Source organism: Colossoma macropomum, unplaced genomic scaffold (genome assembly GCF_904425465.1).
Source record: "Colossoma macropomum unplaced genomic scaffold, Colossoma_macropomum, whole genome shotgun sequence".
NCBI classification, from domain to species: domain Eukaryota; kingdom Metazoa; phylum Chordata; class Actinopteri; order Characiformes; family Serrasalmidae; genus Colossoma; species Colossoma macropomum.
Window position 1 is genome coordinate 9,398,465 of NW_023494799.1, and position 25,683 is coordinate 9,424,147.

Below are 25,683 nucleotides of genomic sequence, written 5' to 3' on the forward strand. Positions count from 1 at the left end.
AAAGTAAATCTGAAATATTTTTACTGTGCAAAATAGTTGAAACAAAATTGAACAATATGTGTGTGTATATATATATATATATATATATATATATATATATATATATATATATATATATTCTATAGTCAATATTCTAACATATTCTAATATTCCAATTCCAAAACTTAAGGGGAAAACATTGTATTATTAGCACTCACTTGTGGTATAATGGTTATGACAACTCATACCTGAGAAAGAGTTTCAATTGGTATACAACCCACCGTTATGCTCAGCCACTCTGTGCACATTAATTTGCATGTGTTTCTGTAAATAATTCTCTATGCTATAAATAGTCTGCAATGGCTATAATTTCAAAAGATCGGATTTAGAATCAAATTAGAGAGATAGAATTGGGACACTAACCTTCAGTTTCCAAAGATAGCTGAAAGAGCAACATTTTATTGCAGCCATTCAGTTTATGTAATCATTCTCTACAGGATGCAGAGCTTGGTTAAACTTACAAACACACACATATTTGCACTTTCCTCAGCTTCAATCATGTGGTATTGCTTTAAAGCTTTTACACTTCCCAAACCTTTAACCCCTGCTCGTACCCCTTGACAGCCGACAACAGGCTCCCACGCTAACAAGCACCAGACTGGCCATTCGCCCTATGAATCCACCAAGCTGCCATCTCTTTTATTGATTGCTGCTGTCACTGCCTCAAGAGATTAGGTACAACACTGTCTAATTATTCAGTGCCCCCCAGAGGGAAGCTCGACACAACTCATGACCCTCTCCTTGGCTTATTCCTCTGGGTGTGTCCTTGAAACTTCCAGTGCATTCATCAACACAGCCCTCAAAACAACTGAAGCATCTGCTGCCAGATCAATGCAATGACGATCCACAGTTCACAGGAAGGCACAGCAATGCTGAGCTTAAAACATACCTGGCAGTGATATGAATACTGCAGTGCCTTGTTTTGATCTGACAGAGACCTCAAGAGAAAACATGAACTTCACCCAATTAGAATGATGGGGAAGTCAAAGAGGAACAGTGTGTTCTTAAAGGGCCCATATTGTCCTGATGTTTATAACTTTTCTGTTGCTTACTATACCAAAACAAAACAATTCATCTTTACATTTACCACTGTCAAACATGTCTTTATCATCTTTATACCATTAGAATTAAACAGGCTGTTTTTAATCCTGCACTTGTAAGACTGAAATACGGTACTGTGCAAAAGCCAGAGGTTACCTTTCATTTATTTTATTTCCAGTCAACGGACACTAAGCACAAGTTATTCATTTTCAGGAGATGTTTCTGAGGAGATTTGATGTAAGATAACAAGATAAGGAAGGGGAAGATTAAAAGGAAAATAATGGAGAAACAGGAGTTGCCAAAACTGTTCAAACAACTATTAAAAGATAGAGAAAACGGGACTCCTAACAACCATGCAAGACCACTAAAATTTCCCCCTTTAGATAAACAGCACTTAAAGCTTTCATGTTTGAGAGAGAGGAGAAAATCAAGCTCCTCTCTTGTTTGATCTGAAAAAAATCCAGTGTTTCTGTCCATCCTTCCACTGTGAGAAGACAATTCAGCTTTTGGAGTCTGAAAGGATGTGCAGCTGTCAAGAAGCCGTTATTGAGAAAAGGGAATAGATAAAAAAAGAAGAGAATTTGCAACTGAAAAAATAAGCTGCTGGTGTTCTCAGAGTCCAGACCTCAACATCATTTAATTTACAGATGGAACTGAGAAAAAAAAAAAACTAGTAGTACTACATTTTAAAAAAATGCTATCAAAAACTGTGAATACAATGATTTCTATTCAATATGTGGCATACTGTGTTGCACTAAATCTGGTTAAATGGGACTAATTTTGCTCTCTTTAAAATGAAACATGCAGTAGGTCAGAGCTATTTAAGTTCTGACGATATCATATCATATTGCCCAGCTCTAATTGAATGTGTTTTGGATTACTTGGATCGTGAGAAGCAGAAAATGCAACCAACTTCTAAAGCATGAACAGAAAAGAATGGAAACTGCAATAAAGGCACAGCAAGGACACACTAAATGCTGAAGAACAATATTTAGTTAATGAGGCTTTTGTGTAATTTTCCTGTTAAATATATGTTTTCTGCTCCTATTTTTTCTCATTTTTTGAACTTTTTTTTGGAAACCCCTGTTTTTTCACTGATTTTCCGTTGACTTCGTTATGTGAGTGGATCATCTTATACCTCATCTCCACAGAAATATCTCCTGCAAAAACTGAATAAATTGTACTTAATTACTTGCACTCAGCTTTGACTGGACATTAAATAAATGAAGGGTGGTACTGTATGTAAATGACATCTGCTCTGATTGTCTTCTATAGTGCTTTGTTCAAATAATAGTCTGAGCTGAAATGTGGAACAAACTTAACTTTGGACTAAAATCTTCAGGGATGTGAGAAAAAGTATGCTTTATTCACTTCTTTCAGATGTCTGGATCCTTTGTGAGAATGCAATGATACACTTGTTTCCTGACAGCCAGGAACAGCACAACATTTAACCACTTTGCCCAACAGTTTCCACTCCAACAACTCTACAGGCTGCAGTAACAACACTCCTTATAGCTTTAATGTGAACAAGTGGGTAGGCTGTAGGTTGCATGGGCAATCATATGTAAATGTCGGCATGGCTATGACATTAGAACCATGATTAATTTAAACCGGGCCGCATGCACAAAGGAGTGAATGGAATTTAGCGTTTTTTTATTTAAAAAAGTGAGGACATCTAATTTTTCTGTGACATGGTGATATGGCCCTTTAAGAACATGAACACGTTGTTCCAACAGCACAAGACACCCTTTAAGTGTACCCTTGCGCATTGGGTATACAGTACAGCCCTCGAGGGTAATTACATTTCCTTCTGACAAGGACACAGTGAGCATTTGGGACTGAAAACAAAAGGACAATACAACTGTAAAACCTCCTTTTATATAGGCCATCTTTTTGGTGCAAGACTGTATTCACTGTGTTAAACCAATCAGAAGATGAAAAACAAAAAAATTAAAAACTAAAAAAAAACTAAAGAACCCTGTAAAAAGCTCATAAAAGTGACCCCCGAACTGATTAGTGGTGTACAATCACATTAGTTAGACTTATTGATGTATATCCATACCCTGAAACTCCCACTGTGCAATTTCCTCTCCTCGGGGACATGGCAGCCCACTGATTAAACACTAGCGATTTCACCCTGGCTTAATTTGTTTATTTACCGTATTGATATGAAGCCTTTATCCTCCCATCCTCCCCTTCATCTAATTAATGCTGCATTTCCTATGGAAAGAACATCCAAGGATGGATGGGAGGAGAGAGAAGGAATGAAACGGAGGTGACCTCTGCTCAAGCACGAGCCCTGTAGTTGCCTGGCCATATATTTTAATAATTGTATTTAAAGTGTGCCTACTGTTTACATCGGCAGCAATACATTTTCACGACTGCATTAAAGCAGAACTCTGAAGCCTGTTGTTTGTGCTGCGTGGTTTGAAATTAAAGATTCATACAGCAACAGAGTGTAGATCTACATTCATCTGAGCATCAAAGGAGTCTGGCAGGCCACTCCACGAGTCTACAGATGGAAAGCACTGTAATCTAGGCCTCAACCTATAAAATCAGCCACCGTTGAGGTTTGACAGATTTATTAGCATCGACAGAAATCACTGCAATAAAGCACTAATAAAGGTACTCTTCAAAATGTTATATAAGACGACTTATTTAAATGCTATAGGCTGCTAATTACTCACTTTGTGAGTGTGGAGCACTGATTGACCATCACAGTTGTTTGTGTTGTGAGCAGAGGTGGGTAGGCTAAGAGGAGGTCCACACTGTACTTGTTTTTTTGTGTTTTAATGAGAGAAGCGTGTTTTGTTTGCAGTGTTCCAGTAGCCTTTATTATGTGCTGTCCAAAAAAAGCATCTAAAAAATGGTAGCTTTGTAAGAGAAATTCAAATATGTTCTATACTTTTAATGTAAGTTGTTGGAATAAAATTTTTTTAACAAGTAATTTCAGACCATTTGTATTGGTCCACTCATCATGAACTTTTGACACAACGTAAAGGGCAGCTGTTGTGCTCAAATAATGCAAAAAAAAAGTGACGATTTATATTAGAGTGAAAAAAAAAAACAACCAATTAACCCATCTTTAGCGTCTAGCCTGTGAAATGCTTTGATTGTGATGATTATTCAGACTCTTAATACTGAGTGCAAAATGTGTGAAGCAGTTATGACTGTTACAACAATCCTGCATCACTATAAGGAGCTTTTTAAGGAATTAAATATATATTTATTCACTTTTGTGACCCTATAAAAAATATGTATATATTTCTTTTTGTATCCTTTATAGAAAATGTTGTAGTGTAGTTTCTCATCCTTTCAATGCACAAAAACAATGTACACAGCTATCAGTATTATTTGTAGTTTGCATAGTGGCGAATGATGATTGTGCAATTTGCTATTTTTAGTTATGTTTGTAGGAAATGTTTGTTAGATTTCTGTTTTTCCAGTTACATCCATGTCTACAGCTATAAAGAAGCCAAGCTCAAGCTTTCAGCAACTAATGTTGGTAAATATTGCTACAGGCTGATGATGAGAAAGTGTTAATGAACACTAATTTAATTACTGACTCGCCCTTTTAGGGCTTTTTTGTGAACTAAACAGTTGCACCCTAAAGCACAACACTAATGAACAAATAGGGATCCATTCTGGTCATAGCCACTGCAATGCTGGCTAGCTAGACCAGATGATTGACAGTTACAACACTATTGTTGTTGTTCAGCAAAAACACAATGTGAATCCCTCCAAAGGTGCAATTCACTTCAAATTTCATGCGATACTGTTTAATTTTTTATTATACAAATTCAGATCACCTAATTAATATCATTGGTTATCTAGACCCTTAAAATCACTATCAGCATCTGTCACACTCTTCAGTACACACACTGCATTGCTTCGGTGGCTACTGGCTTGCAGAACTGCTGTTGTTTGAAGGTCTCTGCTGTCGCAGCAGGCCCTGATTGTGATTTTATGGTGTTATCATGGCTTGATCCAAGAAAAATATCACCCTTCAAGAAAAAAAACAGAGCCTCCTGCTCTGTGCCTCTGTGGAATTATGCAGAAGGCCATACCTGCTGAAGACATAAACTGTAAACAAGTGGTCAAACCTATTTATCTAGCTTGTGCGTGAGCAGAGTCCGAGATGTGGGAGCTGGCTGCTTTTGAAGAGGCCGATACTGGAATGCACGGCCACAGTTTGACTCCATGCTTACGGGAGCCAAACAGGATACAGGTAGTGACAGGCCTGCTTAGTCTGGCAGAGCTAAATGCGGCTCATGCACACATTGTCAAATGCTCACAAACCACCCAGACATCACCCAGCGCGCACACACAAACCACTCACCACTATCAAACCACACCAGCTGAAGAAGATCTATAATGTTGGAAAAACCTACAGTCAACTAGCTTAGCAAGAAAAAGTCATTTTAACGTTCAGTTTCGCTCAGTTTCGCTATTTTTCCAAAGCCGAGATGTAAAGCTACAATTAAAAAAGCACAGTGAACTTGAAAGAGGCACAAACAAATGCTGCACTGCTCTGCATTCGGAAAACGGACATTTCGCCAACACTTTACTGAAGGCCAGCATTCGTAAGGCTACATTACATGTTTTAGTGACACACAGCAGCTATGCATTCACAGCTTTTCATGTGATACGGCCAGTCTGAGCAGAGCCGCAGCACAGCAGAAAGAGGAGCAGACAGAGAACTTTTTATTCCTCAAAATGGTGGAAACTCACGGCCACCCAGCTTGAAGAAGGAAATAAATGCTCAGTTTCATAAGTATATGTATGTCTGCATCACAAACTGCACTTAAGAATTTGAATTTAATCTTACTTAAGAACCCAGATTTGTTTAACATCCAAATCCTGTCAAATCTCCAGAGTTAGGCTTTAGGTTCAAGTATTTACTAAATGATTCACTGTATATCTGGAACATAGCCAAAAAGTTACCCAAATGTCTGTTACAAGTCTGTGTGTAGACTCAAGCCATGTCGTATTGAACCTAGTGTGGGGAAATAAACTCTACCACTGTTAGCGCCATTTTTCTAGCTAGTAGAAATTAGCTTTATCGTTGCAGGTGTTTTTTTGATTAACAGAGGCTATAAATAAAGGTTTCCCCTCGAAGCATTGTTCTATAATGACAGGTATGGCATGTACATGATTATTATATGATACCCCACAAAACATGAGGCTTTAATGTTGGTATGTAATAGGTACTATAATGCTTTATGTTGGAAAAGCTGCTCAGCTGTTGGTAAAAGTCATAGTGCTCTAGGGCAGGGCTCTCGACTCCAAGCCTAACTACAAATGTACAGTTTCGTAGCAGTTCACATATAAAAGTATACTTTTATTTTCCAAAAATGACATTCTGAACACATATTTATGACATTAAAAGCATTATGTAAAATATTTTTTACCATTATTGTTATGAAAATATCGAAACCATGATAAAATGTTAGATAATTAATTTATCCAGCCCAGACACGTAACATCGTGATTCGTGTTTTATATTGGCACATACCTAACAGCATTCAAAGGATCTTAAGGTGATCTACATTAATGTACATCGAAACTACATTGTTAAAATATGTTTTTATAGCAGAAAACAACAAAAGACATTTTACGAAGTAAAAACAAACGCAAAAGGAGAACGCTTACCACTCACCATTCATGCCATTATGGTCAGTCCAATTTCTGACTGTAAATGCTAACTTAAGTGACCATTGCATATTTCAAAGTTGGAGGTCTGAGTACAATGGAATGCAGCATAACCCTCCTGCTGAGCTGTAGGGGTAGAGTTGAGAGCCTGTAGTGATTAATGAGAGTCCTGATGTCGCTACATTAATTTAGTTAGCGTGACACCCAAGTGTGATGTTGGGGGGATGGGAGTAATGTCAGCAAAGCTCCTTCTATATCTAACTGAATAAAAAAAAGGGTGATGAGTGGAGCACTGCTAACACTTGAAATGGAGGAGACATGTTTTACAATAGCAGCCTCCACCTTTGACCGCACTGACCAAACACAGAGGATAAAGGGGGTGTGAATGACGTTGTGGCTAACCTGACGTGTTGTGTGTACAATGTATGGGAATCCATAACTGATATAAGGTCATAATACGTCATGACATGGAACTGCAAAACGCAAACAGTTGATAAACAGTCTTCCCTGAGAGGAAGCAATATCTCTAAGTGAAATACACTGAGGGTCCTACAGACTTCGTCACTGGCTATAAATTGCCAAAGACAAGCAATATTCTTGAGTTCACGCTATTGTGACGCTTCTAGATTCTACCGCAGAAGAAATCTGATTACATAGAAATTTATACTGCACCTACTGTCCATGAAGAAAATAAAAGAATTTAAATTTCTTTTCAGAAATATAATGCTTTATTACATATTTACATTATATAAAAAATGCTTTATTATATATTTGTATTATATTTTTTTTTATATTTATATAGCATCCAGGAGAAGTGATACATGTGGAGGGCCAAGAAGAGAGGAAAGTATTATTATTAATAAATAATACTTTCTTGCATATTGTATGTCACAATTAGAAAAAAGGTATTGGAAAAAGTTTTGTGTTGTACGGTAATAAATTCAAGGCATCAGATCAGTATTTAAACATTTTAAATTATATCCAGCCAATCATGATATCCGTGATTACATCACACAATAGGAATTTGATCCATTCTGTCATTGCAGGGCCTAACAATACATTAATAATGGAAACTCATATTGTGGTAATGCTAAATACACAGTTTATCAGCCAGGGTGAACCTCAGCAAAAAAAGGTTTATTTGATTATAAGTACTGGCCACAACAGATGCTGACTATTGGTTATCAATACTGGCGTAGAAATTCCATATCAGAGTATCGTTCACTGCTCCATGAGCAGTTTAGGCATCATGGTGTACATTCATCAATCAGATATGACATTAAAACTACCTCTGTGGCGGTCCTGTGGGGATCCTGTACATTGAACAACAGGGTAAAAGGGGGCTAACAAAGTATGAAGAGAAACAAATGGACTAAAGCCTGGAATTGTAGAACTACAAAGCCCACCTAGATGGTAAGTGGAGCTCATAAAATGGACAATGAGCGTAGAAACAAGTAGGTGGTTTTAATGTTATGGCTGATAGGCACAAATGTTATTAATATATGAGAGCATTGTGTAAAGTTGTTGTAAAGCTGTCTTGCTTGAGGTGCTTAAAAAAACAGTAGAAAAGCACACATGCATTTTAAAGCTTATACTCTGGCCTCAACTGAGGGGGAAGCAGGGGAAGGGGGGTGTTAGAGAGGTGAGTCTGGCTGCTTAAATCCGTGAATAAAAGCAATTAAGTGGTGAAGAATTCATGAGGACACACTGCTCACTGATTAATGATGGCCTTCATCAGAAATTCCATAAATAAGTCCAATAAAATGTAATGACCTGAAATCACAGGGCAGAGTTATGATATCTGGCCCAGGGGGCAGTGGAGCACAGGGAACAGGGAGGTCTATACTGCTGCATTTCAGAGAATGACACAAGGCCCTGGAATGGCCACAGCAGCCAACGGTACAAATGCTTCTCACAGACGTGCACCAGCAGATAGAAAAAGCTGATAACATCTTCCAGACACAGGGAGACACCGTGTCCTTCCTGTGTCACTCGAACGGCAGGCATGACTCCCAAGATCAGCTCTTGGCACCTACGTTAACAGTGTGAGAAGAGATGACGCTCCTCTCCTTTCATGGCATGGCAAGTCCAAAGGTGACAAGGAGCTTACCATAGGCCATTAGGATGACATTCCACATTACGTCCACCCCCTGCCTGTGGTAACCTGCGGTGCAGGAAGCTGTGAAAAGGCCTGCAGCACCACACTAAATGAGGAGTGGAGCGGAGTACAGTGGAGTGAGGAGACATTCACCAACAGTGTGGGTTCTTTCATGCTACACCATCAGAGAATTACTTTGTTAGGGGTGGACGACATACACTACATGGACAAAAGTATTGGGACACCTACATATTACATATTACTCGTCTATCAGACTGCCAGATAGAGTAGCGTGATTCGTCACTCCACAGAATACGTTTCCACTGCTTGTGGCGGTGTACTTTACACCACTCCTGTCTCAATGCTTGGCATTGTGTATTTTGATCTTAGGCTTGTGTGTAGCCGCTCGGCCACAGATCCCATTTGGTGAAGCTCTTAATGCGCAGTTATTTCGCTGATGTTGCTTCCAGAGGCAATCTGGAACTCTTTAGTGAGTTATTCAACAGAAATTAGGCACTGCACTTCAGCACTCAGTGGCCCCACTCTGTGAGTTTGTGTGGTCTAGTGCTTTGTAGCTAAGCTGTTGTTGGTCATAGATGTTTCCATTTTATAATAATAGCCTTACAGTTGACAGGGGCAGATCTAACAGAACAGAAATTTCACAAACTGACTTGTGGCAGAGGTGGCATCCTTTGACAGTGCCATGTTTAAAATCACTGAGCTGATGAGTACAACCCATTCCCCCAGGACCACCACAGAGCAGGTATTACGCAGGAAGGGGATCATTCTCAGCACTGCAGTGACACTGATGTGGTGGTGGCATGTTAGTGTGTGTTGCGCTGGTACAAGTGGATCAGAGAGAGCAGTGCTGCTGGAGTTGCCGGGATACCAGTATTACAAGTATTCATGTGATTCAACAAAAGTAAATCACTTTTGTCAAAATAATACTGACCAATCTTTAATTAATCACATTATTGATCCACCAATGCACTTTTAATATATAACAGAACTTACCAGAATCATATTATTTAGCACTACAATCACGGCAAACGTATTTTGTCTGTATGCAGAGTATTTTACAAATATTCAGAAACACACCCAAACACAGGACACACCATAACCATATAGACAAACAAGACAGACAACATTCAGACAACATTCCACTGTGCCTTCTACAGGAAAATATCAGCCTTAGTTTGCATTTTCCATTCAAACTAGGCAGATTTGCAGTTTGCGCATGGCAACACACATCATGCTCTGGACTATTCAAAACCAGTCAGATCTCATTCAGCAGTGCTAGAGATCTTTCCAATCAGAGGATTTCGTGCCAGCATTCACCAAAATCCACACCAGACATCAGCAGGCAGTGAGCGGCGGTCAGGCAGACGGGTTGCCAGATGCTCTCTGCGGGATCCCCCCCACACACTACAGGCCACTGCTGAGCTGCTGCTGTCACCCCACTAACTCTGCTAATGCTATCTGACAGCAGTGCAGGCTCGTACACATGCAAGGTTTCCTCTTTTACTCTCAGCTGCAAAAGGCCACAGAGAGGCAGCAGAAAGGCTGAGGCTGAGGGCAGAACGACTGCAAGATGGTTGGATGTTAGAGTCTAAACTCAGACTGAATGATTGTGGTGGCCATTTGTCTTTTGCTTCTGTCTTAAAAGGTCTGGCCCTATGCCAGATGGTAGAAAGATGTCAAGAGGACACGGGGAAAGTGTGGTACTGACTCACCAACTGCTGTGTGTTATCTGATAGACTGGGTTTGTCCACAAGACTGTTATAGTAGCTAATGTTGTAATGCTTAGGTTTGATTATAAAATCTTCACAGATCTTCTCGTAAGGTCAGTATAGTTTCTTTTATTCAACCAATTTCAATGCTATGATTTTGATCAACCTCGAAAAAACAGGCACCATATTCCTAACTATTATAAAGAGACTGATATTCAAGCTGCATTCCCATTTTTTGTGCTTTTTTTATTCCCCATGGGAATATTGTCTTACAATGCTAGAGAAAGACTTTGTCACTTAATTTTTAATTTCTCACAGTTTAAACAGCAGTCGGATGTCTCACAGAAAGTTTCACATGATTTAGCTAATTACGTTGCTTTTTTTTCAACCTGTTTTTCACTTAAAGCAGGCTATGTTTCAGTAAATGGTGAATCCAGGGTGTCACAATACAGATTAAAATACATTTGGAAAAGGCAACTGGGAAGTACATCTGAAAACAGAAATGATAATTGGGAAATGTGTCTGGTTATTGGAGGCAATTGGGAAATATATTTGGAAATGGGGAAAAAAGGCGACTGGGAAATATACTTGGAAATGGATAAAACAAACTGGAAAATACACTTGGAAATGGGAAAAGTGATTTGGAAATACAACTGGAAATGGAAGAGGAAACTGTGAAATACAACTGGCAATGGAAATTCAGCCATATAACTAGAAAAAACAGTTTTGATATATATTTGGAAATGGAAAAAGCATTCAGGATATAGAATTGGAAATAGAAAAGGCAATTGGGAAATTCAACTGGAAATGGAAAAGGAAAGTTGGAAATACAACTAGAAATGGAAAGGACATTTTTGAAATAAATTTGGAATTTAAAACAGCAATGAGGAAATACAGTTGGAAAATACACCTTAACATGGAAAAGACAATTGTGAATTCCATACATTCCTTTCCATTTCCAGCTGCATTTACAAATTTACTGTGTCAGCCTGGATCCTCCATATTGGTTTTCTTCATTCCTGTGCTAATAAGTTTTAAAAAAATAAATAATTAAGTGTATTACCCTTAATTTAACAGAAGTGGGTTTAGATGGACTGGATAGAAAGGAATATACTGAAGCTTCAATTTAACAACTGCTGCAGGAATTTTCTTTAGGATATTCATCTTTCACTCAGCCCTGCACAGGCTGCATCTGGAGCAACCAAGAGAGTAATAATAAACAATACAATTTGCTTGAGCTTTACTGAATCGACTGAACTATTTCATTACTTAGGCCTTGTTAAGACAGATGGAGCCCCTCTAAATTTCTGAATATGATGAGGCAAGTCCATTTACGGGACGAACCCTTCTGACCTTTAACTCCAAAAGGTCCAGAAGGTCAGATTTAAAGAAATAAGAATGATCAATAACCAATGTTGTTCTGCTGGGGAGCCTTTAACAGTGCTTTCTAGAGGTTGAAACTCACCACGTGGTTCCTAGTACGATGGTAGGGCTGGACGATGGGCAGTCCAAGTGGGGTCACCCACTCCACGGTGCTGCCGGACTTAGCGATTAGCCTTGCGCTCTCCGTTAGCCAGTCCTGCAACACACAGGCACAAACACATTCCTAACTTCAGCAAGAAACATGAAGTCTAAGCTGATCCAAACAAAGTTCTAACTGTGGCCAGAAAAAAATGATAAAACAGGTGGCTATTTGTTGCAGAGCCTCTGTGTTTAGTGAACCTGCTGATTCGAAGCAACAGTGCTGGCTTCCCGGCATGTCTGCTGCAGATGCGCCGAGTCAGAGCCATTTTCTCTCCCTAAAGGCTTTCCTCCTGAGCGCTAGGGTGGGAGATAAATATCTTCGTTCTCTCTGCATAAGCAGCCCAGGCCCCATGCAGGTCCATCCGTCAGATGGCTCCCCCTGCACTTCCCCTCCCTCCTGCCCCACTTACCTTCCCTCAGGTCCTTTTGCTTCTCTACAGCTGTAGCCAGGTGTGGGAGATTAGAGGGAAGATGAAGTACCTTCCCCACCCCTCACTACTTCTTCCACCTTTTTTCTTCTCTGTTTTTTGGGTATGACCCATTTAGGCTGATAGGCGTATCTGAATGTGAGGTGGGGGGGAGGTTTCAGAGCGTCTGAGCCTGTCTGGGTCTCTCCCATAGGACTGTAGCGGGTTCCAGAAACATCCATTTTCCCCTCTCACACTGTTGCTTGGGATTCACTATGAGCTGCAGGCAGGTGCAAAGCCAGTGCTGATACTTTAGGAACCTATACAAGCACAGCATAAAATAGTGGGGAATCTTGTGTCCCCTCAGCTATGTGCTCCAATTTGTCCTGCAAGGCTGCCAACCATCTGAACTGTATTCTTGGAAATGATGTCTTTCTTAGCCAAGCAAGATATTTAGACCTTTTAGTCAACATAGTCTAAAGTAAGCCTATCAGATATATACTGTAAACACAACTATTTTGGTTTTAAACATTTTGTAACATTTTACGGAAGGTCAGCATTCATAAGGCTACATGACACCTACATAAGTCATTGATGGCAACTAACATAAACCTACACAACCTTTAATAAAGACTTATTCCAACAAGTGTCAGCTTTCATAAAGGTTGCTTTGGCCATTTCGATGTCACTTCATCTCAGTGGTATGACAACTGATGCTTCACTATGGTTATGTAGGTTTATGTCAGTTGTCATGAAAACTTTATGGAGGCGTGTTGTGGACATTTGAATGCTGCCCTTCTGTAAAGTCTTACCAAAATGTTATTTTCTGTAACAGTATTTAAATATGTCGTTGTGTTTAGTTGAGCTATTACAAACAAATGTAGCTATGTGGAACCGTTTTTGGTTTGCTTTACTATAATAACAGTTATTATTTTGATTACCATCATAGTTGTTAGCAATTTGTTTTTTATTATTATTTAAAAATTATTTTGACTACAGAAATCTAATCATTAGTCATAGTTTGTTCAATAACTAATTATTCAATTAAACTATACAACCTGCATACAATTATGAATGCAACAATTCATTATTATTATTATAAATACATACTTAGTAATGGTCTACATCCAGTTTTAACTCAAGTGTAAACGCTTTTCATAAATGTATTATCTTTAAAAGTAGTAAATGACGCAAGTAGAATAAATTAGAGTTCAGTTACAACTTTATAATAGGGGTCCTTATTTGACTTTGACTTATGAGTCTTAAAAATCTAAACAATTATTTTAAAAATTCATTTTGTCCCCTCTCCTAATTAATCCTGCTTCCAGACTCAAACCTATAAAATCATAGAAACAAACTCATTCAGTAGAGGAAAAAAGAAGCTGCAGATGTTCAAGTTATGCAACACACTGTAATGTACCTGGATCTCTCTCGTGCCTGTGAACATTTCCTTCAAGCTACTGAAGACCTGATGCACCAAGTAGTGAGAGGCGTCCCATATATGTTCCTGCAGTCAGAAAATAGCAGCATTAGTTGTACAAACAACAGCACTGGGGGCAAGAACATTTTGGCAAAATGTAGTAGAATATGGCAAAAGCTAGTGAAGACATGTTTGGTGTCTGAAGTTTTGTGTCACCTAACTTCATTCCTAAATGATCACACAGTTCTCTAAAGCCCTAGTTGTCTAAAATCTAATTGTTAAGTAATCTCAAATAGACTTATGTGGGTTCTGACATTTTATGGCATACTGTCATCTGTAAGGATAGCAAACAAACATCACATAGCTAAAAACAGCAGCAGCAATCACACAAAGGCTGAATTTTATTTGTACATTTGTCCTTTTTTATAGCTAACACTATATTAGCATAGGAGCTCCTGTATTTAACTAAAGACGCATGTTTGGTGCCAGAAGTGCATCTCCAGCTTTGAGCTAAAGCTGTAAGGATAATGTAGCAAATAAGAGAAACTTATGTCCCACCAATAAGCATCACGCAAAATGCATGACACTGTTTGACATACTGGCATTTTTTATTTTGCTTTTAAAGAATACAAACCAGGGGAATTTGCAGGTACCTTGTAGGGGGGGCACGGCCTTATTTGGGGTGGATTTTTTGAAATCCAGCATTAAAAGTTTAAAAAGTTGGTCCCAGATGAAAAGTCTCAATACGAGATCATGGCCCAATCCCATTTCACCCCTTGCCCTTACTTCTTAGCCCTTAGCCCTCTGTTTTGCTTGTTCACGCCTAGGAGTAGGGTGTCCCGATTTTTGTTGGGATAGAGAAGTAGGGCAAAGTGTTAGGGTTACATGTGTTATGAGGTGAAAACACAGCAAGATGGCTGTGCAAGCGACAAAAGAAACCCACAAATGTATTTTCTCCATTAAAATATTACAATAACTACTGTATTGTCTTACTTTAATGTCGTTTCAATGTATTATGGTCCCTTTCTTCATAACAAGCAAAAAAATTTGCTAATAGTATGTTGATGTCTCGGTAGCTAGCTATCTAAATTTCCCATTCCGTCTTAAACAGTCCAGCAGTATTGACACCTGAAGCGGCAGAATGTAACTGCTGGAACAAGAAAATTCGAACAAGAAGCTGGTGAATTGCTGACTTCAGCTTTGTATCACTGAAGAATTAGGGGTGGGCGATAATAAGTAACTGTCGCATCCCCCCTCTTTGATGCCCTAAATGTAACTAAAGCCCAGCAGTGAGGTTGCTGAACTTTACCCTCCTCTGCTATCAATGCAGACTGGCAGGGTCGCCTACAGAGCAGTGCTAATAGCCTGTTAATGAAGTAATGCTCTTTTTTATTTGAGGGTCCCATTTCATAGGGGAAGATTTCAACCACTACCCCTTGGGACTCAGTTTCAAGGGGCAAAGTGACACTCGAAAACAAGGGGTAGGGGTAAAAATAAGAAATGGGACTAGTGAAGTAGAAGCTTTATTAGTCTCAAACTGTATTAGTCTGAAACTTTGGACACCATCATGTCTTGGCTGGTCCACTGCATTCAGAGCAGAGGAATATGATTTTTTGGTCAAACTATGGCTTTAAAGCCGAAGAGTGCTGGGATTTGGAGTACGGATTCAGGTGGCCTATTCTTTTGCTCTGAGGCCTCAGGTAATCTCTGCTACCTCAGGGGAGATATTAGCACTGAGTGGACCCAATGGTCTCCAGCTGCTGCCGACAACCCACAAAGCTGCTGAACCAGCAGAGTGGCTCCGTCACACACACACACAGTTATAATCGCACTCTATAATCACACACACACATAGACACACCTTCCTCGCTGACTCTCTAAAGGTGATAATTACATGCTACTTCACTGCTGATCTAGAGTCACTTGTTTGTTTGTCCACACAAGAATACAGTGGGGAAAACGGGTCTGAGGCACAGATTAATTAATTTTAAAAATTCTCTCTCTCTCTCCTGCACAAACAAACAAACGCCTCGTCTCACAACACCTGCCAAGAGCACCAAATTAAAGAGGGCAGGTGGAAAAACAACAAAACCTTCCAACAGTCAAGATACAGACATTTTGAAGACTAGAAAGATAAAAGAAAAACCGTGATTAAACGGAGTTAACGGCAACAGAAAGTCAAATAAAGCTTTGTGTGGTTCAAGCATGATGAAGTCAAAAAGTGTCAGTCAAAATAATGACTGTGAAGATGTCAGCAGTGCCTATATGAATTATCTTTGGCTATGAAAACATTTTTTTTGTTTTATCAGCTTGAGTACAGCATAGCAGTAATGTACTCTTTCACGGTCGTATGCAAAATTTTAACCCCGCCTACCTGATTAAACTACATGTTCTGTTAATGTTCTAAGTGAAAATAAGTTAACACATCTTCTACAGGGAACAAACTTAAACATGTGCATACTGTAAAATTTTTATTTATCTGCTGAGTTTAACACATAAAAAAAAAAAACTAAAATAAAAAGTGCACCATAACTTTTGCAGAGGCCACATTTAATGTTTATTTTTTTAATATGCTAAAATTAAGTGTGTTCTTCAGAGGATGCGAATTTACTTATTTTCACTTAGAAAAACAACAAAACCTGTAATTTGACCAAGGATGTCCAAACTTTTTCACACAACTGTATCTAAAACCATTTCACCACAGAAAATCTTTCAAGATGCTTCAGAGTTTTCAGTCTATGCTTGTGGATGCTCTCCTACAGTTTACCTCAAAGTTTCCAGTGATATTTAGGTCTGGAAACGTATGTGTGGTTTGGAGGCCTGCTTTGCTCTGTTTGAAGAACCATTCAGCTCCCAGCCCAATGTTTTTGTCTAAAATCATCTTGTATTTGTTGGAATCCATGATGCTATTTATCCTAACAAGATATCCTCAAGATCACTGTTCCACCACCATACTTCACCACTGGGATTAGATTTTTATTTTTCTCGCCAATTACCTGAACTCTTTTTACATCAAACACTGTTGCCAAAAGCCATGTTTTTGTCTCATCTGACCACAGAATAAGATTCTAGTGAAGCTTTGTGAACTCTAGGCGCTTATATTTATGGCCTGACGATATCAAAATCTCTTTGCAAGCCTTCCAAAATCTCGTTGTCATGGAAGCAATGTCAAAATGCAGTTTTTGAGGCCAAAGACATAACAAACTTCGCCAACTGTCCAAATCGATTTTTAGAGATTTTTTTTATCTCTCAAACCACTCTCCTCTCTGTTGCATAAAAGCAAAACACACTTCCATCTCTTTCAAACAGGTTCGTCTCCGCTCCAGCTGTTTATAGTGGGGACGGGTGAAGTTTTTTATAGCCACTGCCTGATTTATGATGGTCTGCAACCTTTTGTCTCATTTCATTTGTGTATTCTCTGACCTTCATCGTGTTGATGGATGACAAAGAGTGTTTGCTCTGCGCATCCCGCTGTATATATGCACCGACAGCTCTCAAGAGCTTTTAAAAGGTAACATACAGTATTATGCAAAAGGCAAAGACTACCATTTATTTATTTAATTTCCAGTCAAAATGGCCATTAAGTGTTTAGAAAAAGGCAGAAAACATATTTAACAAAAAAAAAATACACAAAAGCCTCAACAACTTCATATAATATCAAGTTCTCAGTGTTCAGCATATCAGTTCTTTACTACAGCTTCCATTCTTGCCTTCAGTTTTTCAAAGAAATCCACAGGAATATTTCTGCACACCTTCAAAGTTCAGTCTTGGAAATGTGGCTACATTTTTTGCTCCTCATGATCCAAGTAAACCCAAACACATTCAATAATGCTGATTTCTGGACTCCAGGGTGGTCAGTCCATTGTTCTGAGAACACCAGTAGCTTCTTTGACTTCCAAATGTTCTTCTTATTTATCTTCTTTTCCCAGTAACTGCATCTTGACAGCTACACATCCTTTCAGACTCAAAGTGCTGAGTTGTCTTCTCACAGTGGCAAGACTGACAGAAATACCTGTGAATGTTTTCAGATCTGAAGCAAAGGTACTTTTTAACTTGATTTTCTCCTCTCTCTCAAAGATGAAGGCAGTACTTCAAGTACTTACGTTTATCTGATGAGGACAGTTTTGGTGTCAACCAGGTTTTGCACGGTTGTTAGGGGTCCCATTTTCTCTGTAGCTTTTAATCATTTTTTGAACTCCAGTTTTGCAAATGTTTTTTTTTCATTTATTTTCCTTTGACTTTCCCCTTCCTTATGCAAATGGATTATCTTATATCTAATCCCCTCAGAAATATCTACTGAAAAATGAACAACTTGTACTTAATGGTCGTTTTGACTGGATATTTAATAAATGATGGTTTTTGCAGAGTACTATAGATGGTACTATAGTTCAATTAGGTTTTGTTCATATGAATTTCATTGCACAGCAATAAATTTTATTTAATTTATTTTTTATAAGCTTCTCTTCAATGTGCATTTACCAACTACATTTACACCACCACGACAGGTTTACTAACACTGCCTGTCAAAAGTTCTACTTTTGTTTTTTTGTTCTGAATAACTCTCTTAACTGCTACTTTTTCAATTAAGTAGGAAACAATATCTGCAAAGACAAGAAGTACATGCCTATCTACTAAACTAGGCGTCTCAAAAAGTTTGACGGTCACTTTCTGTACAAGCTAAGCTCTTGGTCAAATGCTACTTGTCCAGTTCACCACTTCTGACAGACGTCCAATGCTTCACCAGCCCTTACCCTGGGGAAGTCATCGATCTCCTTGAGGCGCTTTTCGATCTGCAGCCTTCCACCATAGCGTGTGACGCCATACACCACCGTCATTACCGTCTGCTTCACCACCTTCCTGCTGATGAAGCCCTCCAGCACCTGCGCGATCTTCAGGCCCTTGGCTGCATCCCTTGCCCGGAACTCCTCCACCTGTACAAAACATGAGCCTCCATGCTCAGCAGGGGAATCAACTCGAGCAACATCTTAACGTGAAGCAGCCACTTTCTGATAGAGAATCAATTATAGAACATCTCTCCTCCTTTTTATGCTCCAGAGGCAGTGCTCTCATCCTCAGTAGGAATCGATGGCATGAATATGCCGTGAGAGCACTTCAGAGAACTTCATCAAGAGATAAACAAGCTAACTGACCCTGGGCCAACCATAAAACAGCCAGCTCTAGTGGAGTGGACAGGAAAGAGGAGTCGTTAATCATGCAAAAGCACTAAAAACAGCAGTGAATCTGCAAAATCACGCCTTCCTAAATACCACAATTTCAAAAAGGCTGGGATAGTATGTGAAACGCAAATACAAACAAAAAGCAGTGATTTGTTAAACCAATTTGACCTGTATTTAAATGAAAACAGTACAAAGACCATTAATTTAATGTTTTACTTTATCAACTTCATTGTTTTTTTGTACACATAGGTTCATTATGAAATTGATGCCTGCAGCAGTTGGGAAAGGCATATTTAAGACTAGGAACATTGTTAAATGTTCAATAAGCATCTTAAACAGGTGATGCTATCAGGCTTGGATATAAAAGGAGCATCCAGAAAATGTGCTGTATTTTATGAGCAAGGATGGGTCAAAGCTCACCAAAATCTATCAGCAAATAATCCAAGAGTTTATGAACAGCGCTCTCAATGAGCAAGTCAATGTGTGAAATTGTTTACAGAAACAATGGACATCATGTTCTTCAAGCCAAAGAAGAATAGGACAATCCAGATTGTTACCAGTGTAAAGTTCAAAAGCCAGAGTCTTTCATGGTTTGGAGATGTATTAGTGCTCATGGCATGTTAAGGCACCATTAACATTGAAATATTATACACATTTTGGAGCTACATATGCTGCCTTCTAGAAATGTTTTTGGGAACATCCATGCTTTTTTCAACAAGACAACGCCAAGCCACATTCTGCACGTGCTATGGCTGTGTAATCAAAGAGTGCTGGTGCTAGACTGGCCTGTCTGCAGCCCAGACCTGTCTCCCATTGAAAACCTGAGATGCATCATGCAGCGCAAAATATAGACAACAAAGGCAGTTGTATGGCCAGGGTTGGGTATTTTATTTTTACTGGCAGAACTGAGATCTGTGCTGTTTTCCTGAAGATAATCTGGATCAGGTGTTTACCCTTTTTTCCACACCACCAGTTTCTGATCAGACTTTATTCTTGTTTGTTGCTTCATAAAATTCTAGTTTGACTGATTATAAATCAAAATTCTGAAAACTTTATCCTGACAGGTTTTTAACTAACAGTCTGAAACGCAAACAGAGAGCGAATTAAGTCTCCCGAGCGGCAAAAGTTAGTTTCGTTTTCGCTTGTATCATTTGTTTCTTCAGTAGTTTAGAATGATGTATGCAAAATGTTAATTTACAAAATGTGTAAATGATCATAATTTGTAACTAAGACGATCAGCTCCCACTTAATGCTTATTTTAATGTCTATTTGAACTTGTAGGATTTTTGTGGACTGAAGCCACTAAGAGCTGATTAGGGAGTGTCAGAAAACGGCATGAAAAACATCAAAGTCAGATCACGACTCACCAACATGAAACTTTATGAGTCAGTACAGCCTTTTAGATGATTGAACACGCATGATAACCAGTCAGAGTTTTTAGAATGGCCTCTATTTGTGTTTTTTTTATGCAGAGGAAGCATCTCAAAAGAAGATCTCTACCAGATTGATCTTCCGACTTTGGCATGAAAAACAATTCTACATCGATTGCTTGTTCCCCTGCGTTTTAGTCTCAGAGCTTTTAGTTTGTGTGCCAATGTTTTTATTTTTTTTCTTAATTTTCAACTCAAACATATTATACTGTTACACAAATTTGTAATCTGTCATCGTTATATTGTAAATATTTTCATATATTAAGTTTGGCTGCTGTGCTAAATGTGAGATCAGTGAGTGTTTCTGTGTGGCACAGTACTTAGTCATCTATATATCATTCTATTTCATAACACAGCACAGTTTTTGTGTTTGATGTGTTGTTAAATTCTTGTTAAAGGTCTTACTGAAATAATTTTCCCTTTTCTTTATTTAATTAAACACCTTTGATTAAAAGACAAGTAATCCAAAATTAACACAAAGTAATCAGATAACATTACTTTAACACAGTAATCCTCTGGATTAGGTTATAATATTACAATATTGTGTTTTTGTTCTGTTTTCAATTTATTACAGGTTAAAGATTTAAATTACTGTTACAGAATTACAGAGAAACTACAGAAATGCTAATCACTGCTTTCTGTTTTTATTAGCATTTCACATACGGTCCCGACTTTTTTGGAGCTGACGTAGCAGATCTGCTGCCAAAATCCCCAAAATTCCAGACAAAATGAGTTCGCATTTAGTCTAAACTCTTACTCAGCACTTTTCCCATAAGACTCAGACCTCACAAAAAAGTTTGCAATGTTCTCTGCTCGTACAGCGAGAGCAACTTGATGTTTCTGGCAAGAACAGGACGAGGTTTTATTTAGGATCTGCACACTTTTAGTGCTCCCTGCAGAAGTGAAATCGATAGGCGAGCCATTTAAACTATGCAGCCTTCTCTGAACAGGAGGCTTCAGCTTAGTGTCTCACTCTTGCTCTGACTTCTTAGGTGGGGATGAACCTTAAGTCTCTGTATCTCTCGCTCTCATTAAAAGTGATGGCTGAATGAGGCTGCAAAGCTGCAAAAGGGGTCGGATACCCTACGGGCCTTATCTTCGGCCTGAGTTGAGCCTTGACGTAAGTGGACGCGCTGATGGTCCCAGGGGGCAAAACGCAACTCTGGTGCCCCCTGATGGCCTGTGCTCACTGACCTGCTGGGCTACAGCGCTGTAGACGTCCTGGGGTAATTCACAGGGCATCAGGTTCACTGACGTGGCTCCAATCACATCACGGCCCAGGGCTGCATAGTGCTGCAGGCCATTGCAAGAGCCATCCTGAGTCAGAGAGAGAGAGAGATAAAAAGAATAATAAAAAGAAAAAGGAGAATGAAAATCTGATCTAATAACTGATAAACAATGACTAACCAAAGGACACACGCTATTGACTAATATCTAATTTAATAGTCAGTTTCGTTTAAATAAGCGCATCTCTGATGGCAATCAGACTGAAGAGATATACAAAGCATACAAAAACAATCAATTACACCCAAGTGTGAGTGCTGTCTTTACGCTGTGCAGCAGCTGTACTCAGTAATGGAAACCAAGGCAAGGGAGCAACACTATCAAGTTTTAATGGGGTGTCAAATACAAATTAAAGTGAGACAAAGTGTGGCTGTGAGGTGGAGACAAGGTCAGCCTTAGTGTTTTAATTGGAGAAAGCTTTCAAAAATCTTCTGCAAAAAGACCTTATTGACCTCTCTCTCTCTCTCTCTCTCCCTCTCTCTCACACATGCACAGACATAAAAGGCCAACATTCAGCACCTGATGTACAGGGAAATGGGAGATGAACTTGGTGTGGTCAGGTGATCTGGAGGCATTTGCTATTTCCATACAGCAGGCAAGAGTCTGCCAGGGCTCATCAGCATTCATCCACCACTTCCTCCCCTGAAACACAAACGCATGACAGCTCTTTCACACCGGGGAATCGAAATTGCAAGCGATATGAGAGCATATACTGCAAATTACAGGAAATCCAGGATATGGTGCATTCCTCTTTGGACTGACATGAAAATGAATGAATTCCCATCTTCACATGTAGTCTACTTCCCACAGTTACATTGGCCTAAATGCTCTATATACATTACAGAAAGGACAGGACTATATTTAGGGCTGCAACCAACAATTACTTCTAGGGACGTACCAAAATGCCACTGAAAATTTGGTAGGAAACAGCAAAAGATTAAAATGTCTACAATGAACTGTCAAAATCTTACACTTAATAAATCATTTGAATAGTAATGAAAATGATAACTATTGCTGTGTGTTCCATTTTGCTCTCCTGCACTCATCAGTACACAAGCCTTCAAACTGTGACGGTTCACTGCAGCTGCACTGTATATGGTCTTTAACATGCTTTTAATCATCAACTGATTTAATTAAATTATTTCATGAAAATCACTAATAAAACTGAGAAACTTAATGAATGGCTGTTTCTTCTCTAACTGGTAAACACTTGCGTGCTAATCGCATCCAATGTCTGAGAAACTTCAGATTAGAGTGGTTGAAACAGCAAAACTACCATATCAAGGTACTGAAAGATATTTTCATGATATGCGATATGTATCACAAGATTTTGACACAGAGACACAATGCACTAGTAGTGCCACATCTAAAAACACAATGGCTACAATAATTTTTATTCAATGTTTCAAATACTCCGCTGCACTAAATTCAATTAAACAAGACTAATTATGCTCTTTTTCCAGACACATGCAGTTGTTCAATGGTCTTTAGGTACTGATGATATCCACAATGTGCTCAGAAAAGGATATTGTTTATCACGATAACAGTAAAATATTGTCATATTGCACACTCCTACTCCAGACTGCTTCACATATTAAAAACTGGCCATTTTCTGACGTTACAGCGAAGTCGCTCTGGCATTCAGCTTTAGTTAACTTTGGGAAATCATGATGCATTATATTTTTATAATTCTGCACTATTTAATATTAAATATTATTTAGCAAGCTGTTTACAATTACAACTGAAGTATAGTCAGCATCGGGATGCTCATTCAAAGTATAAATAAAAGAGCAAATAAGCAGTAGAGTGCTTTTTAAATGGTACTGAAAAAGTCTGACACAGGATGTAAACTCTACTAATTCAAAATGTACATGCATACAGTCTATGCATAGAAACTAAGTTGCAAAAACAGCCTGTTTCAATATTAAATATTACTTAGCAAGCTGTTTATATTAAATTACACCTCTAGTTCTCTCAGTTCTCTTTCCCAACATGGGGATTATTGCCTTTGAAGCCTTGTCAGCACTGATGCTAACTTAAATAAAACAGCAAATTATATATAAAAGAACCTTTTCTTTCATTTTTCGGCTGTGCCCTGAAATTCGGTTTCAGCTACAAATTTTCGGTGCATCGCTATTTCTATCAACTATTATTCAGTTGATCTAACTACTATGCCTTTTTAGCTCCTCTCCCTCTGCTGTTGCCATCACTTAAAGTTTTAAATACTTTTACACAGCCAACGGCATTTATTCAGTCTACAACAGATCAGCTCCGCCCATTTACACGGAAGTTATGAGGAGTGTTTCAGCCTGGAACAAGGCACATTTAAGGACATAAGAAAAGAGCCCATAAAAAAAGAGCTCAATTACACTTATCAGTCTTAAAAGCGTAGTAGCAAAAACAGATGGTTTAATTCTATAAAGGAAAGTTGAAAATGTTCATGTAAAAATTAATTATGACTGTTTTTGGTACATAAACTAACAAAAATGACACTTCAGTGGCCAAAAAATGAAGAAATATGTAGGATATGAGCCCTTTAAAGTAGGCACGACAACATGTTTTCATAGTCATCATTACGGACTAATGCTTGCTGTTAATGTATTAGGATATATTATTTTAGAGAGGTCACCCACAGTGAGAGGATGGTCTGCTGAGTCAAGGATGTCCTCCATGATGCTGTTGGCATATTCCAGCCTGCCAGCCAGCGAACTGCGCTTCTTCAGACCTGTGAGGTTCACCAGGTGGATCTTCAGCCAATCCAGGCCTTTAGGACCCAGAGGCTTGCCCTCAGCGAACAGCAGGATGGCTCTTGTCACGTCACTGCCCAAGTGGTTGAAGTATGGTGGGCAGGGGTACGTGCGGCCCCTGAAGTCCATGTTGTGAGGGAACCAGAAGACCTCGTCCCTCACATGGTTGGCAATGGACAGCTTGTAGAGTGCATCCATACGCAGGCTGTGCATCTCTCCAAACTTCTTCTTGGCCTTTAACACCTCCCGCTTCATGTGGGCCTTCTCCTGAGGTGTGTAGGATGGGTCATGAGGATTAAACCGAGGGATCTCAGGGGCCTCCGACACGGGCGGCGGGACGTCCAGCTTCTCGCTGCCCTTGTCGTTGAAGATGGAGATGATGATGTCTAGGAGGGGCTTGTTGATCTTCCAGGCACAGCTGCTCAGCTGGTTGAGGGAGTCCAGCACGGCGTGGAGGTCCTCATTCCGGCACTTCTCCAGTAGGTGCTGGTGCTGGATGGCTCCCTCCACTGTGCGCATCAGCTTGGTGGGCGTCAGCAGGTAAGCACCGCTCTTTGGTGATGTCCAGGGCACGGGTGGACACAGCATGGGCATTACGTAGGAGTCAAAGGTCAGCTTGGTCTCCATGGCTTCAGACTGGATTTGCGTCAAGATTGGGTGCGGCTTGATAAAACCAATCTAGACGTGAAAAAATGAGGAGGAGAAACAGATTAAGCAAGCGCTAGTAGATGTTAAGATTTCCATTAACCTCATATAAAACCCCTATACACTATGACAAGCCAATATTAATCACTGCTGCTGCTCTGTGGGATGCATCTGTTTAGTACCATGGCTAAGCAAAACTGAATTAGCTGAAAATGAGAAATACAGTATGAAATTAATTATAAGTGACAGCCACAACAGCTACTCCATAAAGCTAAAAGGGCAGCGAATACACGGAGGGGCTCAGGGCAAGGGATCTGTTCCTACTACACATGCTAAGGTTGCACGATTCATCGCTATCACCATATGAGTTTCTGCAATGAACAGATTGTTAAGGGTTGAAATGACACAACAGGTCAAATTAGATTACACAATGATGTAATTATATGTAGGAATGTAGCATTAGGATCTTTGTCTAGCATCCCTTGAGGT

At 39.3% G+C, this 25,683-nt stretch overlaps 1 protein-coding gene across 1 annotated transcript in view; it reads right to left on the reverse strand.

The window, feature by feature from the left end:
* The window catches only part of polrmt (polymerase (RNA) mitochondrial (DNA directed)), an 88,616-nt gene that overhangs the window by 26,608 nt on the left and 36,325 nt on the right, over positions 1–25,683 (reverse strand). The window contains exons 10-15 of the mRNA XM_036586469.1: positions 24,436–25,227; positions 22,322–22,444; positions 21,713–21,835; positions 18,663–18,842; positions 13,912–13,998; positions 12,026–12,139 (exon numbers count right to left, since the gene is read on the reverse strand). Coding sequence (XP_036442362.1) covers positions 12,026–12,139; positions 13,912–13,998; positions 18,663–18,842; positions 21,713–21,835; positions 22,322–22,444; positions 24,436–25,227 — 1,419 coding nt within the window. The remainder of the gene's footprint in view (positions 1–12,025; positions 12,140–13,911; positions 13,999–18,662; positions 18,843–21,712; positions 21,836–22,321; positions 22,445–24,435; positions 25,228–25,683) is intronic.